Here is a 22,650-nt window from a genome sequence, read left to right as displayed (position 1 = left end):
GTCCGACCGGAACTCTCTAATAACTAAAGTTCCTTGGGTGAATAATGTAAACTCACTAGACCGGTATGTTTTAGCGCTTTCATGGCGAGTTTACTGACAGATATAAGATATAACAGCGGAGGATGAATGTCCCATAACAAGAAGATAGAGAAAAAGAAGAAGCTTATCGACTACGGTGTCGTCACCGACTACAAATGCGCAATTTTTCAGGATTTATGCAGATCCCAAATACAGATCAGCAGGTACCAAAAGGTAAGAAAAGTAGCTTTTGCATAATATTGCGAAACAAAACACCAGATAATATGTCTTACCTTATACACAGTGTTGGGACTAACGCGTTACAAAGTAACGTGTTACTGTAACGCCGTTACTTTCGGCGGTAAATAGTAATCTAACGCGTTATTTTTTATATTTATATTTTTATATTTATATTTATATTTATTTTTTATATTTATATTTTTATATTTATATTTATATTTATTTTTTATATTTATATTTTATTTATATAGGGGACGGCGTGGCGAAGTTGTTAGAGTGGCTGTGTCAGCAATCGGAGGGTTGCTGGTTACTGGGGTTCAATTCCCACCTTCTACCTTCCTAGTCACGTCCGTTGTGTCCTTGGGCAAGACACTTCACCCTTTGCCTCTGATGGCTGCTGGTTAGCGCCTTGCATGGCAGCTCCCGCCATCAGTGTGTGAATGTGTGTGTGAATGGGTAAATGTGGAAATACTGTCAAAAGCGCTTTGAGTACCTTGAAGGTAGAAAAGCGCTATACAAGTATAACCCATTTATCATTTATCATTTATATTCAGTAACTCAGTTACCGTTACTACATGATGCGTTACTACATAAAAAATAATGTAAAATAACGCAGTATCGGCTAGAAACTGAGAAGATCTGGGTGTGTTTTATTGGAGCGCTGCAGAAGAGGCGACCGGAAAAGAGGTGCGCGCCGTGTGTGTGGGAGGGGGCGTGTCTGTGTTTACATCATGGCGGAGCCAGAAGTCGAATGGAGATATTCTCACTACTTTTCTTTTGTTGACCACAAAGAAAATAATATTTTAGTTAAATGTAAGTTGTGTCTTGGATCAAAGATCCTATCCTAGCAATTCGAATCTGCTGAAACAGCTGCAAAAGCAACATGCTTCGATGAAGCTAGTAAAGAGAGACACACTTCACCTCCACCTCCAACAGCGGCTGGATTTTAACCAGGCACTGCGCACTGAATATACTCTTTCATTCTAGACTTCTAGAGTGTTTGATTATCACATCACTCTAAATGTATAGGCTATAAAGTTCACAAACATAAAGAGGGATGCTAGTGGGCCAGGCCAATCTTTCCTTATCTCTAAACTAAAACTGGGGAAATGTGTAGTGTTCTGGGCTTCAGACATGATTTTGTTTCAGAATTTCTTGAGAGAAAAAAACGCCTGGTTAGGCTTTGTGTATGTAGTGTGTGCCTTCCTTGCTTTACAGCTATGTTGTTATTATGCTGTGTGTTACTTATGTATGTTATGTTGCAGCTATTTAAAATAGTTTTGTCAATTTGTTCTGGCCTGAAAGAAATTGGCCCTTTGAAACATATCTTTGTCTTTTTGTGTTGTATGTAGACCACATTGCTTCGCAGAGTTCAGTGATGCAAATGCATGTCAAGTTGATCAACAGATTGTATTATTCTCCAGTGCAATAACAGTACTGAAATGAAGGCTAAAAGGGCATTAAAGGGGGCCTTAAAAAAAAAAAAAAAAAAAAAAAATAAAAAAAAAAAAAAAATATATATATATATATATATATATATATATATATATATATATATATATATATATATATATATATATATATATATATATATATATATATATATATATAAATAAAAGTAACTAAATAGTTACTTTTCACAGTAACGCATTGCTTTATGGTGCAAGTAACTGAGTTAGTAACTGAGTTACTTTTGAAATAAATTAACTAGTAACTGTAACTAGTTACTTGTTTTCAGTAACTAACCCAACACTGCTAATACAAACACCATAATAATACTCCTATGTTTAATGCGCCGACAATACATCCATTTTTTGTGGCTTCATAGCTTACCAAAGTCGTACTAAAACATATTGATAGATTTTTGAGCGCCGTGTGTAATGTTCTATATTTTCAATGGAACATATACAATGTTGGTGTTTACTTGAGTCATATTGCCATCATATTGCAGTCTACACGTATCTCTTATGTTTGACCGCCATCTACTGGTCACACTTATCATTACACAATGTACCAAATAAAATTGCTTCGAGGTCGGCAAGCAAAACCAGAATTGTTACGTACATTAGGGGCACTGGGTTATAAGGCGCACTGTCGAGTTTTGAGGGAAAAAAAGGATTTTAAGTGCGCCTTATAGTCTAGAACAGGGGTCGGCAATCTTTACCAATCAAAGAGCCATTTTGGCAAGTTTCACAAATTAAAGAACATTTTAAAATTTAAAATGAAAAACACCGCATACAAAGCTTAAATGCTTTGTGCTATATTAACCAGGGGTCTCCGACACACGCACCGGCACGCACTTTAATGTGGAAATTTGATGTTAGTGCGGCCCGCGAGTTTTGAATGAATGGCGCTTGATAGCGTCACACTTGCCAACACTCTCATTTTTCCCGGGAGACTCCCGAATATCAGGGCGTGATGACACTGCTTTTGGCGCCGTCTACAGCCTGCCCTAATAGTGTACCTGCTCGACCACATGTAGAATGCAGTTTCAGCTTGCTCACGTAAGTGACAGCAAGGTGTACTACCTCAGCAGCCACACATCTTACACTGACGGTACCAATACCCAGAATCCCATGCAGCCCTAACTCTTCCGCTCATTTGGTGTTAGCGGGGGTGTATAATGTAGACCGGAAGAGTTAGGGCTGCATGGGATTCTGGGTATTGGTTGTGTTGTGTTTATGTTGTGTTACGGTGGGATGTTCTCCAGAAATTTGTCGACAAGTATGTAGCTGAGCCGCATCAGAGTGGTCAAAGAGCCACATGCGGCTCCGGAGCCGCGGGTTGCCGACCCCTGGTCTAGAAAATACGGCACTTTTAATGGATGTTTTACTCATAAGCCAGAGGACAAGACGTTCGTGAAGATGGATTGTGCAACCCCTGAACGAGTCGTGGCATAGGACGGGCAAAAGTGCAACCCTATTGGACCGTACGGGACATGTGACAAGTTATTGAAAATAATCAACACTGTTGAATAACGGCATGCTGGCATTAGTGTCTATGTTCATGTCGGAGTTCTCATGTTAGTGAACATACCGTGCTTGAAAGATGATTTACGGAGAGAGGGGAAGTGTTGTGTGTGAGAAAAAACACGTGTGAGCACGAGAAACAATACGTGTCGGAATGCAACCTGTTGTTGTCACAAGATAGGCCAACACAACAAGGTGCAAAACGACACATTCAGTGATTATTTTTGGAGCGCACCGAGATATTAGGTACACAATATCAGTTCAATCATTGTTGCTTTATTTCATACAATAATTTGTACACTTTAAAGTAGAACTACACTTCTTTTTTTATTTATTTTGTCTTTCATTCACAATCATTATGAAAGACATAATGATGGATGGATTATTTTTTTAATGCATTCTAACTAGATATGTCCGATAATGGCTTTTTTGCCGATATCCGATATTCCGATATTGTCCAACCCTTAATTAACAAATACGATATCAACCGATACCGATATATAAAGTCGTGTAATTAACACATTATTATGCCTAATTTTGTTGTGATGCCCCGCTGGATGCATTAAACAATGTAACAAGGTTTTCCAAAATAAATCAACTCAAGTTATGGAAAAAATGCCAACATGGCACTGCCATATTTATTATTGAAGTCACAAAGTGCATTATTTTTTTTTAACATGCCTCAAAACAGCAGCTTGGAATTTGGGACATGCTCTCCCTGAGAGAGCATGAGGAGGTTGAGGTGGGCGGGGTTGGGGGGGCAGGGTAGGGGGTAGTGGGGGGTGTATATTGTAGCGTCCCGGAAGAGTTAGTGCTGCAAGGGGTTCTGGGTATTTGTTCTGTTGTGTTTATGTTGTGTTACGGTGCGGATGTTCTCCCGAAATGTGTTTGTCATTCTTGTTTGGTGTGGGTTCACAGTGTGGCACATATTTGTAACAGTGTTAAAGTTGTTTATACGGTCACCCTCAGTGTGACCTGTATGGTTGTTGACCAAGTATGCCTTGCATTCACTTGTGTGTGTGGAACGCCGTAGATATTATGTGATTGGACCGGCACGCAAAGGCAGTGCCTTTAAGGTTTATTGGCGCTCTGTACTTCTCCGTACGTCAGCAGCGTTTTAAAAAGTCATACATTTTACTTTTTGAAACAGATACCGACAATTTTGAAACCGATACCGATAATTTCCGATATTACATTATAAAGCATTTATCGGCTGATAATATCGGCAGTCCGATATTATCGAACATCTCTAATTCTAACTTGTAAATAAACGTAAATAAATGTCCCCCTCCAGCAGCGCTAATAGAATATAATCTATTTCGTCCATAAAACCCATTAAAAAACATAAAAAACCCGCCAACAATGATCCATTTATTTTACATGATTTGAATATTAACCAAGTCTTAGTGACATTGTTATTATAAGCGCTAACACAGACAAACTATTTATAGCAGCGCCGTGATCACTGGCGTGTGTGCCAATGTTTATGTCATTGATTGGTCTGCTGTTTTATCGCTTCCTAGCTCCCGGAAGTTTAATGTAGACCATAAACCATGCCTCTCACCTGGATAGAAGAAGGCTGAGGACATACTCTGACATGTTGGTAAGCTTTCACAGACAAATTTGACCCGGAAATGGCGAGAACGACGCAAAGAACGTCTTTTCGTGAGGATTATGAGAAATTCTTCATCTACATGGGAATATATAAACATCCTAGCAGTCGGCATCCTAATGACGATAGACCTTGTACAGTAAGTGATGTTTTATCATGTCTTTTGGATCTCATGAAGTTTGCAGTGAGTTTGATCAGGGATTGTTAGAATAATTGTATCTAAGTTATCACAAAACTTTGTGTTCCAATGAGTTCACGGCGAGAGGACAAAAGCTGTCTTTGAACCTACCAAGAAGAAGGCTTGTAAAACTCCACTGTGTAGGATGGGAAGCAACATGAAGGTGTTCTCTTTCTTTCATGTATTGTAATCAACAGAAATATACTGTCCAAGAACTACAAAGCGGAGAGGAAGCAGGGCCTGACTCCCCTCCAGGCACCGCTTGTTTGAACTGTTTTACGACCTTTTCTTTGAACTGTTCTGTAACCAAAGGTGATGGCTGTTTACGACCCCCCTCCCTTAGAAACAGCTGTTGCCATGTAATCAGGGAAAGTCCAAATAAAAGAGGTGGCGTACAATCTTTTGCCAGAGCGTGATGGAGACTGTACAAGAGTACAGCCCAGACGCGCTCTCCTCAATTGAGCCAAATTTAATTCTGTCTCTGTTTAATTCCTTGCTTTTTGTCTTGTTTAATAGATGTCATCAGTGTTTGAACCTGACAGTGATGTTGAAAAAAAAGTGAATGTTGTGATGCATGTTTGAAATGAATGTGCTGCGTATGCTTAAAATGATCAAAATACGTAAATATTAAATGTTATAATAAATGTGACTACATTAAATATATACTTACATCATGGATATAAAACCTTACTGGAGGTGTTTTTTAAGGGCTTTTATAGGCAGAATAGATCGGCTCCCATGTGCTTCATTAGAAGCGGACTTTTATTCAAATGTATTTAATATTTAGAATGCATTAAAAAAAATACATCCGTTGTCTTGTCCATCATAATGATTGTGAACAATTCCAGAAAAAGTGTAGTTCCCCTTTAAGGCAAAAGCTGACCAATCAAAGCTCTGCAGTGTGCGTCACCGCTGACGCAAAGGTAGGATTTTAGGGAGGTGCCGGTCATGGTCTGCAGGAAGGAGGAGCAAGACGGCGTCGCTCACGCAAGTCACGTAACGGGAGAGTATATACCAAGCTTAATTCTTTCAAACTTGTACCAAACAAACGATGTAAAAAGGAACCATTATTGTACCATATTTCCCGGTTTCTGTGAGTTCTAGACTTACTTCATTGATCAATCAATTTCTAAAGTAACATTTGTTAACCAAAATACGATTTTTGTAACCTGACATCGGTTTCTTTGAACACTACCTTGGGAGGAATTGTAGTTTCTATTTATTTCAGCCATGCTGGCGAACATAACCCCTGACATCTCAGAAAGAATCTCATCTTCTCTCGTTTCTCCGACCTCTCACTTCCCACGACTCGAACAAGACGCACTTCTTGTATTTGCATGCAGCCATGCTGTCGGGCCCTCCGGTAGCATGCAGTCATTAATATACAATAAGTCCCTCTTTCGACATGCAGCCTATCATTTACAGCCCAGTAGTCCGATTCTCAACTCAACGCTGCAAATAACTGGTTCAACATCAAATGATGAAAATATCTTCACAGGTGAATAGGGAAGAAAAGCCCCAAGTTCCTAACATGTGCACTTAGACTTACTTGTAGAATCCAATATGTGCTAGCATCTGGGTGTGTGACATCAATGCAAAGGTACTAATCCGTAAAAGGCTAGATTGTAATCAATACTCCAATATGTTTACAATTATTTCAAAACAAAAATTCTGTCCTTGAGGTGTTGTGTCCATTTGAGGTTGAACGTTGTTATTTTTCAAATGATATCAACACAGATCCAGAGTCATGCAACCGATACAAAGAGACAACTCACTTTTTGTACAGGAGGATTGCAATGACAATGCAGATGATGAAGACCACGGCCAAGACTGGACCGACCACCCAAATGAGCCCATCCCCGCCGGTCTCCACTGGCTGAGGGTCCACCAGCACGGGACTCATCACCGTGTCAGTGTAAGGGCTGGTCGCAAACATTTTCTAAAGCGAAAAAGAAGAGACGTGTTCAAAAACAGCACTGTGGTTTTGTGCAATTTGGTTTGTTACGTGTATTTGGAAATGTCAAAAACTCACCCCGGCAGTCGTATTCAGTTCAGCCATGAGGAAGAAGACGTACTCCTGGCCAGGTTCGAGAGCTTTATTCTCACAGCTGCTCTGGCGATGGTCAGAGCCCACGGTGAAGCTGGAAGGAAGCTGCCGGAAGCAGGCTGTGATGTAAGGCTTCCTCTGGTCCAGCTGAGCCAGCTGACGGCGTGACCGGCGCTTTGGGGTCACCTCCCGCAACAGCTGATCAACAAAAGGGGTTTCAGTTATTTTTGTGTGTGCATGCTGATCCATTATGGCAGTGTTTTTCAACCTTTTTTGAACCAAGGCACATTTTTTTCATTAAAAAAAATACGGAGGCACACCCCCCAGCAGAAAAGGTTAAAAAATGAAACTCCACCGGGTTGTCATGCCTTATTTTGAGTTTTTGTTGTTGTTTCCTGTGTGTAGTGCTTTAGTTCCTGTCTTGCGCTGTTAATTTGGTGACCCTTCCTGTTTTGTTGGTGTTCTCCTGTAGCAGCGTCACGCCTTCCTTTGAGTTCTATTGCCCGTACCTGCTTTGTTTCCACAATCAAGACTATTTAAGTTGTGCGTACTCTATATTTCTTTGTGGGGACACTGTTGATTGTCATGTCATGTACGGATGTACTTTGTGGACGCCGTCTCTGCTCCACACGCTGTAATTTTTTGCTGTTTTTGTTTACTTTGTAGCATACTTGCCAACCTTGAGACCTCCAATATCGGGAGGTGGGGGGGCGGCGTGGTCGGTGGGGGGGTGGGGGGTGCGTGGTTGGGGCGTGGCTAAGGGTGTGGTTAAGAGGAGAGTATATTTACAGCTAGAATTCACCAAATCAAGTATTTCATATATATATATATATATATATATACATATATATATATATATATATATATATATATACATATATATATATATATATATATATATATATATATATATATATATATATATATATATATATATATATATATATATATATATATATATATATATATATATATATATACATATGTCTTAATTAGATTATCCAAAAAAATAGTGCTCGATACCGTGGTAGAGCGTAGTATGTATGTATATATATATATATATATATATATATATATATATATATATATATATATATATATATATATATATATATATATGTATGAAATACTTGACTTTCAGTGAATTCTAGCTATATATATATATATATATATATATATATATATATATATATATATATATATATATATATATATATATATATATATATATATATTTTATTTTATTATACATATAAATAAAAGACATACTTGAATTTCAGTGTTCTGCAGGCTATCCAGTAGATGGCAGTATTATCCTGTTTAAGAGTGTCACAACATTGCTGTTTACGGCAGACGAACTGCTTTACGGTAGACTAAACGTGACTGCTGTTGTTGTGTGTTGTTACCGCGCTGGGAGGACGTTAATGAAGCTGCCTAACAATAAACCCACATAAGAAACCAAGAACTCTCTCTCCTTGTTGTGCACTCTACTCTCTAAAAGCCGTAGATGTTATGACGTCATTGGGCAGGCAAGCTGTTTATATTGTGGGAAAGCGGACGTGAGAACGGCTGTCCCCACTCAGGTCCGCATTGAGCTGGAGGGGGCGTGGCCTCCAGCTCCGGCTGAATACTGGGAGTTTGTCGGGAGAAAATCTCTGCCGGGAGGTTGTCGGGAGAGGCGCTGAATACCGGGATTCTCCCGCTAAAAACGGTAGGGTCGGCAAGTATGCTTTGTAGCCAGTTCAGTTATACTTTTGTTTTGCATAGCCTTCCCTATGCTTCAGTGCCTTTTCCTAGCGGGACTTGCCTTTTGTTCATTTTTGGTTTAAGCGTTACATACCTTTTACATACCAAAAAAGGTTGAAAAACACTGCTCTAGACAACGGCACATTATTGATTTACGTGGACCCTGACTTAAGCAAGTTGACAAACTTATTCGGGTGTTACCATATAGTGGTCAATTGTACGGAATATGTACTGTACTGTGCAATCTACTAATAAAAGCTTCAATATTATAATTATTGTTTTGCAAAAAAAATTGTTTGGACCAATTAGGGGAAGTTGCATAATTTCCCACGGCACACCAGACAATATCTCACGGCACACTATTGTGCCGCGGCACAGTGGTTGAAAAACACTGCATTATGGTCCTTTAAAACCAGCGTCCTCTACAGTGGACGTTTGTGTTATGATGAATTCCGTCCATTCCGACTTATAAATGTTGTTACAGGTCATGTTAAACAAGGCCAAAAGCATCAAATCATAAGGTTCATGGATTTGGGAGTGAGCTTGCACACAGTTTCGGATGCCTTTTCTAGTCTGGCTACGTTGTGAAGTCACTTATTTGGGCGGTAAGTAAAGAAAAAACCCTGAAAAAGGTGAGATATATTATTATGTGTGGAGGGGGCGTGGCCTGCGGGCCTGCAGCGAGGCGGGGTGTGCCAGGACCGGCCTCGAAGTCAGCGACAGGTGCGTAGATGGCCCACCTGGGCCTTGTTATCTAATCACCTGTCGCTCTGTATAAGCAGCAACCAGGAGGAGAGACGTTGTTGGAGTGGGAAGCAGAGAAAGACACACGTATAGAGACACGCCAGACTGAAAAGTCCAAGAATATATTGCTGTAAAGAAATCCCTACATGGTTGCGTGAGAATAAAAACGGTCTTTATACCAATGAAACGGGCTCGCCTGGAGATGCTTGGTGGTCAGGAGGACCCACTGGAAGAGAGCTTCCACATTACCGTATTTTTCGGACTATAAGTCGCAGTTATTTTCATAGTTTGGCCGGGGGTGCGACTTATACTCAGGAGCGACTTATGTGTGAAATTATTAACACATTACCGTAAAATATCAAATAATATTATTTAGCTCATTCACGTAAGAGATTTCATGGGATTTAGGATTAGGAGTGACAGATTGTTTGGTAAACGTATAGCATGTTCCATATGTTATAGTTATTTGAATGACTCTTACCATAATATGTTACGTTAACATACCAGGCACGTTCTCAGTTGGTTATTAATGCGTCATATAACGTACACTTATTCAGCCTGTTGTTCACTATTCTTTATTTATTTTAAATTGCCTTTCAAATGTCTATTCTTGGCGTTGGCTTTTATCAAATACATTTCCCAAAAAAATGCGACTTATATATGTTTTTTCCTTCGTCATTATGCATTTTCGGCCGGTGCGACTTATACTCCGTAGCGATTTATAGTCCGAAAAATACGGTATGTTAATCTCATCATGACACGTGCATAGTAACACTGACATGCAGTGGCATAAATGCTGCTGAAACCAGGTTTTTTTACTCTCTGAATCAATCAGCGAGGTGTGCAGGTGTACCTAATGTTGTGACGGTATGAATCTCTATAATTATCGTCGACCATAGCTGGGAAAAAATTTGCGTTGATGACATTAAGATACAAATTTAAACTGTGAACATTTGTATTTATTATTAATTATAAATTATGATACTTTTGGTTTTATTTGCAATCTGGGAACGCAGATTGATTATGTTCAAATTATTTATTTTTTAAACTACTGTAGTTGTTGGTTGTGCATGTATTGAAATGTTTTTCAAACAATTTTCATACCTAAAAACTTATTTTTAAAAGGAATGTTATATGTTAGTATTGTGATGTTTGAGATATGAGGGCTTTGAGTTATGAGCTGTGTTGTGGAACGTAATGTGCTCGTAGGTTGAGGTACCACGGTATAACTTTTATATTTTTTGAAAGATACATTTCATTTCACATCGCTAAATAAAATCTCAAAAAACAGATGGCTCGGTAAACGTAAAAGGTAACTATTGTCAAGAGACAGTAGGCTGCCCTGCCCTCCAAATTGGATCCAAATCAATATTACACTTTCTTATCAAAACAGAAAGTAGTTGCAAAGTACCTCAATTTGATTATACAGAGGAGGGTAACTGTATGTGTTTTCCTAGATTAGTTCATTACGAAACTCTGGTTAATTTAGTCAATAAAAGCAACAAGCCTGATTAAAAACAAGTTCTGCGCGTGGCACTCACTCAGGGTATGCATGGCTGTCTTTAAGTACGAGAGCTTAATGAACTGAATTAGTTTGAAGAATATAAATTGTTGGGCAAAAACGGCGCACACTCATGCACGTGCGCACACACAAACACACACTAATTAACTAAACCGCACAGCGCAGGGAAATAATGTCTTCTGTATGCTTGAGAGGAAATTAGCATAGCGGACATGTTTGCCTGTAAATGCTGTTTGACATTAAAAAAAATGGGGTAAAAGTGCGTTATTGATATGTTATTCAAATAAAACACATATAGAATAGTTATAATATTCACTTCTGTTTGCTGATCATCTGTTTTTTTTTAATTTTTATATTTAATTACAGCAGCAACCTCTCCAAAAACGTACCTCTTCAATGTCCATCTCGTCAGGAGTCTTTAGATTCTTGACAGTCCCTAAGGTCCTTCTCAATGGCACCACAACCACATAAAAAATCCTTTAAAAAAAACCCACAAAAGCACCATATTACATTGGAGGAATAACACATTTCAAAAAAGGTCTCACTCTTGAAACTACACAGGAATGTTGGCAAAAACATCAAATTTCATTCCAATCAGACCAAACATTTCACACACTATCATATCTTAAATACCATGACAGTTTATAGGGCACACAATGAAAAACATAGTTTGGGGTGTCCCGATCAGATATTGATATCGGTCTGATATCAGTAAAAAAAAACAGAGGATATCAGTTTGCATCTCACCTTTCCAATATAAGCTACTTGTGCAAAGCTGGACATCCAGTTAACATCTAAATGTCCTCCAATAGACACACAAGGTTGGTCTTTTCTTGAATTCTAGTCACGTCATTTACAAAAGGTCAACAAGGTAGGCAATAGGCTACTAAGAGCGTGCAGATACACAACAGCTAAGCACACAGGCGAGACACAGTACATAGGAAGTGTCTGCAATTAAACGACATTGCAGTCTTAAACGTGACATTTGTCGATATAAAGAAGTATTACAGTTGCATATTACTTACACACACAAGGTTTCCAAGGCTGAAGAGTAGTTCAGTAACAAACGTGTCCGCATCATTCAACTTAGCGTGTCATCAGCTAAACTTAATGAGGTATTGAGGCCATTTGGTGTGGCCAAAACAATTACCACTTCAACTTAAATGCAGCATTCGTCCATTCTGGTCAGTTAATAACAGATAGGTTGGTCGTCTTTTTTTAAATTATACCTACCTATATTCTTTGAGTATTTTCACTTGACCAAGCCTTTTCTAACATTCCACACTACAAAACAATGCAAGTATATGTGATTTGCGCGGATATCGTATCGATCAATATGGATATCGGTGTTAGAATAATCATGTATATATTATCACACAACTTTAGTATGCTTAAAGTCCGTTGCAATAGTTATTAGCTGTTGTGCTCAAGCTGTACTTTTTCTATCTGTGCAAGGACACAAACTTCTTGTCTGAGGGGTGGCCTCAGCCGCAGATGTTATCTTTGTTTTAGCCCGCTAACAGCCAAGGACTTCAAGGACCTCAACGAAGATAAGACGACAGCACGCAGACAAAGCAGAGACAAGGCGAAATCACAAGGCCCCCAGCACATTCCGTCACGTATTGTGCGTACTGGAGCTGCTTTGCATGATATGTGTGACCACTCCTTTTAGAGGCGGCCTCAGTGATGTTGATTGGGGAACTCCTGAATAAATAGAGGGACGCGGGAGCTGTAACTTAGAGCGTAGGGCGAGACTGTGACTAAGTGTGCAGCTCCATGCGTTCTCCTCATGAGCTAAATTTAACTCTGTGTCTGCATGATTCCTTGCTTCTTGTCTGTTTAATATCAGCATCAAAAGTGAAAACTTTGTATCAGGACACTCCTAAAAATTACATTATAGTATTTTTTCTTTTTTACTTCACCAACTTGGAATCCATTCATTAATCCCTACATATACACCAAGGACATATCAGACTAATACGATGTTAATTTTAGCATTTTCAGTCCAGAATACTCACTTGACATCCTTTCCATCGACGGGTGGAAACGACATGGTGAGAATATCGTCAGGCTCGGCGTAGATGTCCAGCTTGGGCTTCCTGACCAGGATGAGTGGTGCCGTCTTGGCTACCACACGGTGTTTTGGCCCGCTGTCCATGCTTTCTTGGCATGTCACCCTGAACTCGTAAGTGGTGTTGTGCCTTAGTCCAGTGATGAAGGCCTTCAGCTGCCTGGCATCGACATCCATCTTCTGACGGTTGTATTCAATCTAGGGTTTAATGCGTTGTTTAGAATGTGACTCAGTAACTGCTGCATGGAGAGATGATGAGTTGGAAGTAAAGGTGTTGGAAAAGACTGATGGATGACTCGGTGAGTAACTTATTTTGATTGAACAGCTCAACTGCGGGTACACTGTATGCAGGGCCCCCGTGTAGAAGACTCTACAAGGGTCCCTCAACCCCACCGTAAACACAACGTCACACATACACTCGGTGCTTTTGCTTGCACTAAATAACTAATTATTGCATGAATTTGGTTGACACCAGCTTTTTAAAACACATGTAAAAATCTTTCAAAAATGGGATTAACATATCTGGAGAAACCGTCCTAAATAATTTGTTTTTTTAAATGTTTTTTTTTAATCATAAAGTGGCCAGAAAATTCATTGAAATAATAACATAACGTGTCAATATTCACCTAAATATGATTATAACTCTGTCGAGTTTTCCTTTACTTTAGAGCAGGGGTCCCCAAACTACGGCCGGCGGGCCGGATACGGCCCCCCAGCGTCCAAAATTCGGCCCGCGGGAAGTCCCAAGTTTAAAAAAAATAAAAAATAAAATATATATATATATATTTTTTTGTATTATTATTATTTTTTTTAATTTGTCCTTACTAGTCCATTTTCTACCGTCTCCTAGCCACTCAGGCAAATCATATTGTCTAAAAATGCATTTTTCCATCGATAACGTGACATGCAGCAAGTGCGCTCTTTAAGTCAATTAGTGAGCGAGGAATATATATGTATGAATACATATATATATATACATATATATACACACACATATACATATATATATATATATATATATATATATATATATATATATATATATATATATATATATATATATATATATATATATATATATATACACATATAGACACATATACATATATATATACATATATACACACATATATATATATATATATATATATATATATATATACATGGACATATACATAGACATATACATATATACACATTTACATATACATATACATGTATACACACACACACACACACACACACACATTTACATATAATATATATATATATATAAATGTATATATAGCGTGGCCCCCAGCCAAATTGTTTTACCCCAATGGTAAAACCCGGAGTCAAAAAGTTTGGGGACCCCTGCTTTAGAGTGTTAAATACCGATAGTTGGGGTGGGAATTTTTGGACATCTAACGATTCGATCCAAATCCTGGGGTGACAATTCGATTCAGAATACATTTTTGATTGAAACGATTCTTCAAACTGATTCAAGTATTATTTGGTATAATAATGAAACTTTTTTCAAAACAGGTTACAGGTTAGAAAAGCTCCTTCTGGTTGCTTGGAGATGGCCTAAAAAATATATATATTTTTTAAATTATAAAGAAATAATCTTTGTTTTTTTATCGATTTTTGAAAATTATGAATCGATTTGAAATCAAAAAGAATAAAAAGCGCGATCCCGAATTGATTTTTTTTTGCCCATTAAAAAAAAGGGATTATTTGATTCATGTAGGATTGTCGTCAGCAAATAATTTCAATCATAATAAATAATCATTGTTAATCATTGATATAGTGCATCTCCTGGGGGTTATGCCTCCCCCTGTCTTTAATGACTACTGACACCCAGTTATGTAGAATGAGATGCAAACGTGTTGTACCAAATTGTAACAGGAAGCATGTTCAAAATAAATCTCAATTTCCCCTCAGGGATTAACAAAGTATTTCTGATTCTGATTCTGAATACCATAACCGTAACCCTGATTTCAAATGCAACAATGTAACATTTTAGACAATTCCACGCTTTCAATTTGGTGGGAACATTTTTCTAGGCTCAAACTCCACTAGGCCACCTACTCAGTGGCCTAGTGGTTAGAGTGTCCGCCCTGAGATCGGTAGGTTGTGAGTTCAAACCCCGGCCGAGTCATACCAAAGACTATAAAAATAGGACCTATTACCTCCCTGCTTGGCACTCAGCATAAAGGGTTGGAATTGGGGGTTAAATCACCAAAAAATTATTCCCGGGCGCGGCCACCGCTGCTGCTCACTGCTCCCCTCACGTCCCAGGGGGTGAACAAGGGGATGGGTCAAATGCACAGGACAAATTTCACCACACCTAGTGTGTGTGTGACAATCATTGGTACTTTAACTTGGGCTACAGCTATTGATTATTTTAGTCATTGTGGAATCTATCGAGTACTTTGTAGTAGATTAACAAAATACACTTTGTAACCTCAGTGCGTATTTTAGGGAAAATTGTTGAAATAAACTAATATTTTTGGCATAACCTGGATTTTGTATTAATACATTTACATCAATAATGAAATAGCACTTTTAACATGAGTGCTTTAATATGAAAAAAAAAACAGAAAATACCCCCTCTCTCCCCCAGAAAAAACTCTTCCATCGAAGCAACAGCATATAAATAAAAGCTTTTTCCGGTCGACTAATCAGTCGATAATGCAGATGAATCGTTGCAACTGATGTTATTTGATATTCATCAAACTCACCGTGCATTTGTATGGGGACCTGCTGTCAGAAAACTTCCAGGCAAGGACCACGGTGGTCTTGGTCGCCCACTTGATGGTAAAATTCTTTGGCACATCTGTAGATTTGGCAAATTGAACGAAAGAAAAAGAGCCTTTTTCAGTAAACTGTACATTTTAAACCTGGTAGAGATTCTGCAGATTAGTTCAAACAACAGAGTTGTCCATCCCCTGCAACGCTCCTCTGGTTTGGAGAGTGAGTGAAATTCGGTGAGCGGTTATTGGCTGTGAGAACGGTTAAGACACATAGCACGCAAGACTCATGGAGGACAAACCCATGGACTACAAAGGTGTGCCCACCGGCTAGCTCACATCCGTAGTGCCAACCGATCTCAAATACTTGTTTTTCTCCGTTGGCGGTGAAAAACGAGCAAACTCAATGCTATGTCTGGGTTGGCACTACTGACATGCGGCCAAGCGAGCATTAGGACAGACCCAAAACACAGCATGCTAACTGTCCTCTGCAGTGCATCTGGGGGGTACCATGCCACAGGCTGTCCTTCAAGAGGACATGGGAAAGTGGGTTGCAGAATTAGGGAGGAAAGCGAAACAAAGGGGGTTAGAAAGGGAGTCTTAAAACCCTAAAATCAAAATAAGGAGCCCAGCTTTTTGTCCTGATCAAGGTTCTAACACTCATTGCGAACCCTACCTTTATCAAAACAATTGGGGGGTGTGAGATGTCATTAGCTGCGTGAGTGTGCCTGAAAAAGGGCTGCAAGGATGACTGGAGGAGTGACTGACCATAAAACACTTACCTTGCAGTTCTAGGCTGGTCCCCTTTCTCTCACAATGACTGACTATGACTTACTGAGTTACCTTGTTGGGGTTAGTGAAGTGAGTATCCGACGGAAAACATTTCAATACTACTATTCTCTTTCCTTGAGGAAGACGAGTGCAGGTGGTTTGAAGGTGGGTGTGGTAGTTTTTGTTTTGTGAGCTTGCAAAAAACTCCCAACCCCCTGGCAACTGGGTTCGGGAAAGAAACAGGCAAACCCTACCTGTTGGATCATTGGCCACCGTCCGATACTGGATAGGTGGGCTGTAGGGCCCGGGACCTACAATGGTGTGCGCGCGCATTTTCACATCGTAAGCAGAGTTTGGTTTGAGGCTGTTGAGGACGAAGCTGGACAGGTTGGGGGGTACTCGGAGCTCCTGCTGTGCTTCTCTACTGCCAGTTTCCTTGAAGGCCAAAGTGTACTCGGTGATTACGCCGTTCCTCTCGGCCAGCACCGGCGGTGACCAGGACAGCTGCACGGAGCAACATGTCACGTTGGAGCCTTCGTCCATTTGAGGGTAACCACCTGGTATATTCTCGGGCACTCGGAGTTCCACACCAGCTTCCTCCCCAAAGCCCCCCCTGCTTTTGGCGGACAGTTTGAACTGGTAGGTGGCCCCGCGGTGAATGTTGCCCACAGAGTACTGTCGTTCCTGGGGGGTAAACTCTAGCGTGGCCAAAGGTGAGACGTCTTTCCGACCAAACTGGAGCCTGTAACCCTGAAGGTCCATGCCGTTTTTTAGATCGGGGGGGTCCCAGCGAACCAGAGCAGATGTTTCCGACTCCTGAGTCACTGACAAAATGGGCGGAGCAGGCACTGTAGGCGAAAACAAACATATTCTCATTAATTATGACCTTTATGTGGAGAAGAAGCAGTTTTCAGGCTTCATACAATAATATGCCCAGAAATAATAATTAACAGGTATGTGCAGATAAACATTTTCGTCCTCAGATCCCGATCCGATGTTTCGGCTTTAGATCCGATCTGATTTAGAATCCTGAATGGTAATACAAGCAGCTACAATATAATACAACACAAAATACATTATCAATATGTAATTCAGTGTGTTCTAATCATCAATTAGCCTTCTGAGCCAATGAGCAAACACATTGTACCATTAGAACACTAGAGTGATAGTTGCTGGAAATGGGCCTCTATACACCTATGTAGATATTGCACCAAAAACCAGACATTTGCAGCTAGAATAGTCATTTACCACATTAGCAATGTATAGAGTGTATTTCTTTAAAGTTAAGACTAGTTTAAAGTTATCTTCATTGAAAAGTACAGTGCTTTTCCTTAAAAAATAAGGACATTTCAATGTGACCCCAAACTTTTGAACGGTATATATATATATATATATATATATATTTCCTTAATTAACTGTAAATAGCTTCACCACTTTAGTCATATTTTTTGCGCTTAAGAAACTTTTGTATGACTTTAGCTCCAGGCTTTTTATGTTTGTTTGAGATCGTCATTACTGCAACACGTGTTGAGTACTAGTGCGGATCATACAGACCACAGCTAAGAAAAATATATATTTGGCCCCGCTCTAAGGGGCGCTTGCGGTCCATGGACCCCTATGGTTAAGAAACACTGGTCTAAACTACATTTAGACCTCACACTTTATTTATATGAAATTATTGTGATACTTTTTTAATCAAACTTGAGTCTAACTTGATGCATGTTTTTGTACTAAAACTTGTGGCAAATCAATTATGTTTTTCGTGCAAAATAACACCTTTAACCTAACTTTGCATATGTTCCTGGCACCTGACATTCATTAACTGAAATTTTACATGCGCTTATTGACGCAAAACAAGGCAGTTTGTGATCTGAGTAAAGGGAGGGGTGGCTGTGCAGGTTGTTGAAATGTCCTTTTTTTTTTTCCACATTCACTCATAGAAAACAATGCAATTTTTCTGCTTTTATAAAGTGATACAATTATATTTAGCCCTCCACAATATTTTATTTTTAATTTTCTCACGGGTATGTGGGTAACCACTGGCATATTGTTATCTGGTATAGGCTCCAGTTCACCTGTGACCCTGGTAAGGACAAGTAGTATAGAAAACGGATGGTTGGACTGTTATTTTAAACACATCTAAACATACATTTCCCTTCCTTCCTTCCTTCCTTTTTTCCCTGCATCACATGGAAGCAGACCTAAGTCTTATGTTACCAACCCAGCATGGCAGTGTTCCATAATTAGAGCGGAATTGTGTAATTTGGAGAAGCTATTAAGGCTTTGAGCCTGTGTACATGTGCCTGCATATAGTATGAATTCAAATTCCTTCAAAGTAAACATCTTTCCCCTCATATTATTCATTTCCGTTTGCTAATGGTCTACAATCTGCTGGACCAAGATGGAGATGATGTCTGATGATGATCGCTGCCGGTAATGGAAGGGTGGGGGGGGGGGGGGGGGGGGGGGGGGGGGAGTGGAGTGGGGGGTGAGACGAATGCTTCCAATACGAGGCGTCTACATACTAAAGCTCAGCTTGATGTCGTCTAAAAAACCACTCTGCCTTCATGCTCACCCCTAATTAAGGAAATGAAATCAGATTTAATGCTAATGTGTGAAAATGTGTGACAGATTGCTTCCAAAGAATCTACGTTTGCCTTCTAACCTCACCCAAACGCTGTATTTCCCCTTTAAGCATAGGGCAAGTAACCTAAAATAAGATATATTGTTTATACTTTGTTATATTAAAGTACAGTGGCACCTCAGAATACCAGTGCCTTAGTTTATTAGTTTTTCGGGATACGAGCTCGACTAATTGTTATGCTTTAGGTTGCGTGCAAGAATTTGGGTTCCGAACCTCCCCACCACTTGTTGGTTTTAGCAATCGAGTAATCTGTCGATTCATTTGTTCGATTAATCGAGTAACCGGATACAACACACTTTACAACCTCAATGCGTATTTTAGGGAAAATAGTTTGAATTAAAAAAAAATTCTGCTTGCCATAACCTTCATTTTTCCCTGATAAATGCACATCATCCACATTGAAATTTCACTTTTAACCTTTTTTTAATCTTAAATATTTATTATTAGTTACTGTATTTTTCGGACTATAAGTCGCATTTTTTTTCATAGTTTGGGGGTGCGACTTATACTCAGGAGCGACTTATGTGTGGAATTATTAACACATTACCGTAAAATATTAAATAATATTATTTAGTTCATTCACGTAAGAGACTAGACATATAAGATTTCATGGGATTTCGCGATTAGGAGTGACAGATTGTTTGGTAAACGTATAGCATGTTCTATATGTTATAGTTATTTGAATGACTCTTACCATAATATGTTACGTTAACATACCAGGCACGTTCTCAGTTGGTTATTTATGCGTCATATAACGTACACTTATTCAGCCTGTTGTTCACTATTCTTTATTTATTTGAAATTGCCTTTCAAATGTCTATTCTTGGTGTTGGGTTTTATCAAATACATTTCCCCAAAAAATGCGACTTATACTCCAGTGCGACTTATATATGTTTTTTTCCTTCTTTATTATGCATTTTCGGCCGGTGCGACTTATACTCCGGAGCGAGTTATACTCCTAAAAATACGGTAGATTTGTGTGTGTTGTTGTCATGTGTTTTGGTATTTACTTCCTGTCCAGTGCTCTTATTTTTCACTGCACTTCCTGTTTGCCTTATTTTTTAAGTCTGGCTTCAGCACTGATTCTCCACACCGGCTCTTGTTTAGTGATCAGGGGACTCACCCGCCTCTGATCACTAATCTGGGGGGTTTATTTGCCCGTATCGCCTCATAGACCGCGTTGATTCATTATTTTTTGTTTGTTGGTTTGAACCTTTGCTTCGATGTCGTGTTTGCTTATTTTTTGCCGTTTGTGTTTTCACCTGCTGGTGCTTCTTTTGTTGGCACCTCATAAACAAAGCTTCTACCTGCATGTCGCTGCTATCTCTGTATCCTGGGGTCACACCGCCGTTCATTTAAAGTATGCAAGCAAGTGATTTACTATGAATAATCACCATTAATCAGAATTGAAAGGTGTGATTAACCTTTTTTTTTTATAATCGTGTGACAGCACTACTATAATTATAATATTGTTTGAATTTTAGACAGGCAGCTATACGATATTGGCCTTCCAGAGCATGAATTAATAAGAATTATTATATCAAATTAAATATTATTATACATTTTTTGGTTATTTTAATTACTGAAGTACATATTTTTATCTTAGTACATTTAATCAGTTCTTCTTAAATAATGGGGTGCGATGCTAGGGGAACATACTTTTTTTAATAAATATTATTATATGGGTGGCGTGACTTGATTCGTAGTGCGGCCGTGCCAGCAACTTGAAGATTCCAGGTTCAATTCCTAGTCACTGCTGTTGTGTCCTTGGGCAAGACACTTAACCCACCTGCTCCCAGTGCCACCCACACTGGTATAAATGTAGCTTAAAGATGTAGATAATGTCATGTAATTATAATGTAAATATAGTCTTAGAGAAAAATGCAATTTAAAACATTTGTATGCACATACAACATTTAAGACCTCCAGTATATCAGTATGTATAATTCAATTATGGAGTGGATTAAGCAAATAAATCAAACAATGTACTTATATGATCCACTTTAAGAAACTCTTCAAACTCTCGAACAAAGTACAAAGAAGAAGAACCATGATAAATATTCTGAATTTATTTCATCCATCCATTCATTTTTTAGATAATCTTATTTATCTCACAATATGAAATATAACTTACTTCACTAATTATTATTTATTTATTTATTTTTAATGTTATTACTTATGGAGTATATTCTAAATAAATTGAGAACAGGAAGTGAACAAAAGTGTTAGCATCTGCTATGTAAAGGAAAAGGGGTAGGATTAAATAAGCTCTGCTACTTCCTGCTCCTTTTCGAACATGGTGAATAGAGAAACTGGAAATTGGGATGTATCATGTTGTATGCATGCATGTTCCAAATAAACTCAAACACTATGTATAGCGCTTTGATTCTGTAGAGAAAAAGTGCTCTATAAATATAATTCACTACACTTCACTTTATCAGTGCTTCAAAATTCGCTTCGAAAAGTTGAGCCCTAAAATGTGCTCATTTCAACCATTAATCCTGACTTTCTTATTTTGATTACACATTTTTTTGGGGGCACAAATAGCCCAGGGTGTACCCCGCCTACCGCCCGAATGCAGCTGAGATAGGCTCCAGCACTCCCCGCGACCCCAAAAGGGACAAGCAGTAGAAAATGGATGGATTGATAGTTTTATTTGTTTTGTAGGTTAAAGTGTTTTATATACTGTGCTCCTGAGTCAATCTTGATGATCAATTTGAATGTATTGTTATTCAATGAGTTTATCTAATTTTATCATTTAGTAAACAACAGTTGAAATCCGTCCAAAAATGTTAAAATATTTAAAAAAAATGTATTACCGTATTTTTCGGACTATAAGTCGCAGTTCTTTTCATAGTTTGGCCGGGGGTGCGACTTATACTCAGGAGCGACTTATGTGTGAAATTAACAACACATTACCGTAAAATATTAAATACAATTATTTAGCTCATTCACGTAAGAGACTAGACGTATAAGATTTCATGGGATTTAGCGATTAGGAGTGACAGATTGTTTGGTAAACGTATAGCATGTTCTATATGTTATAGTTATTTGAATGACTCTTACCATAATATGTTACGTTGACATACCAGGCACGTTCTCAGTTGGTTATTTATGCGTCATATAACGTACACTTATTCAGCCTGTTGTTCACTATTCTTTATTCATTTTAAATTGCCTTTCAAATGTCTATTCTTGGTGTTGGGTTTTATCAAATAAATTTCCCCAAAAAATGCAATTTATACTCCAGTGCGACTATATGTTTTTCTTCCTTCTTTATTATGTATTTTCGGCCGGTGCGACTTATACTCCGGAGCGACTTATACTCCGAAAAATACGGTACATAATAATATTTT

General features: G+C 38.7%; 1 protein-coding gene across 1 annotated transcript in view; it reads right to left on the bottom strand.

The window, feature by feature from the left end:
• Nucleotides 1–22,650, bottom strand: part of LOC133635472 (receptor-type tyrosine-protein phosphatase S-like) — a 267,952-nt gene that overhangs the window by 48,122 nt on the left and 197,180 nt on the right. The window contains exons 14-19 of the mRNA XM_062028688.1: nt 16,905–17,498; nt 15,871–15,965; nt 13,095–13,345; nt 11,466–11,553; nt 7,050–7,262; nt 6,793–6,956 (exon numbers count right to left, since the gene is read on the bottom strand). Of these exons, the coding sequence (XP_061884672.1) occupies nt 6,793–6,956; nt 7,050–7,262; nt 11,466–11,553; nt 13,095–13,345; nt 15,871–15,965; nt 16,905–17,498 (1,405 nt within the window). The remainder of the gene's footprint in view (nt 1–6,792; nt 6,957–7,049; nt 7,263–11,465; nt 11,554–13,094; nt 13,346–15,870; nt 15,966–16,904; nt 17,499–22,650) is intronic.

Source organism: Entelurus aequoreus, linkage group LG19 (genome assembly GCF_033978785.1).
Source record: "Entelurus aequoreus isolate RoL-2023_Sb linkage group LG19, RoL_Eaeq_v1.1, whole genome shotgun sequence".
NCBI lineage: Eukaryota > Metazoa > Chordata > Actinopteri > Syngnathiformes > Syngnathidae > Entelurus > Entelurus aequoreus.
This window is presented reverse-complemented; position numbering and strand designations above follow the sequence as displayed.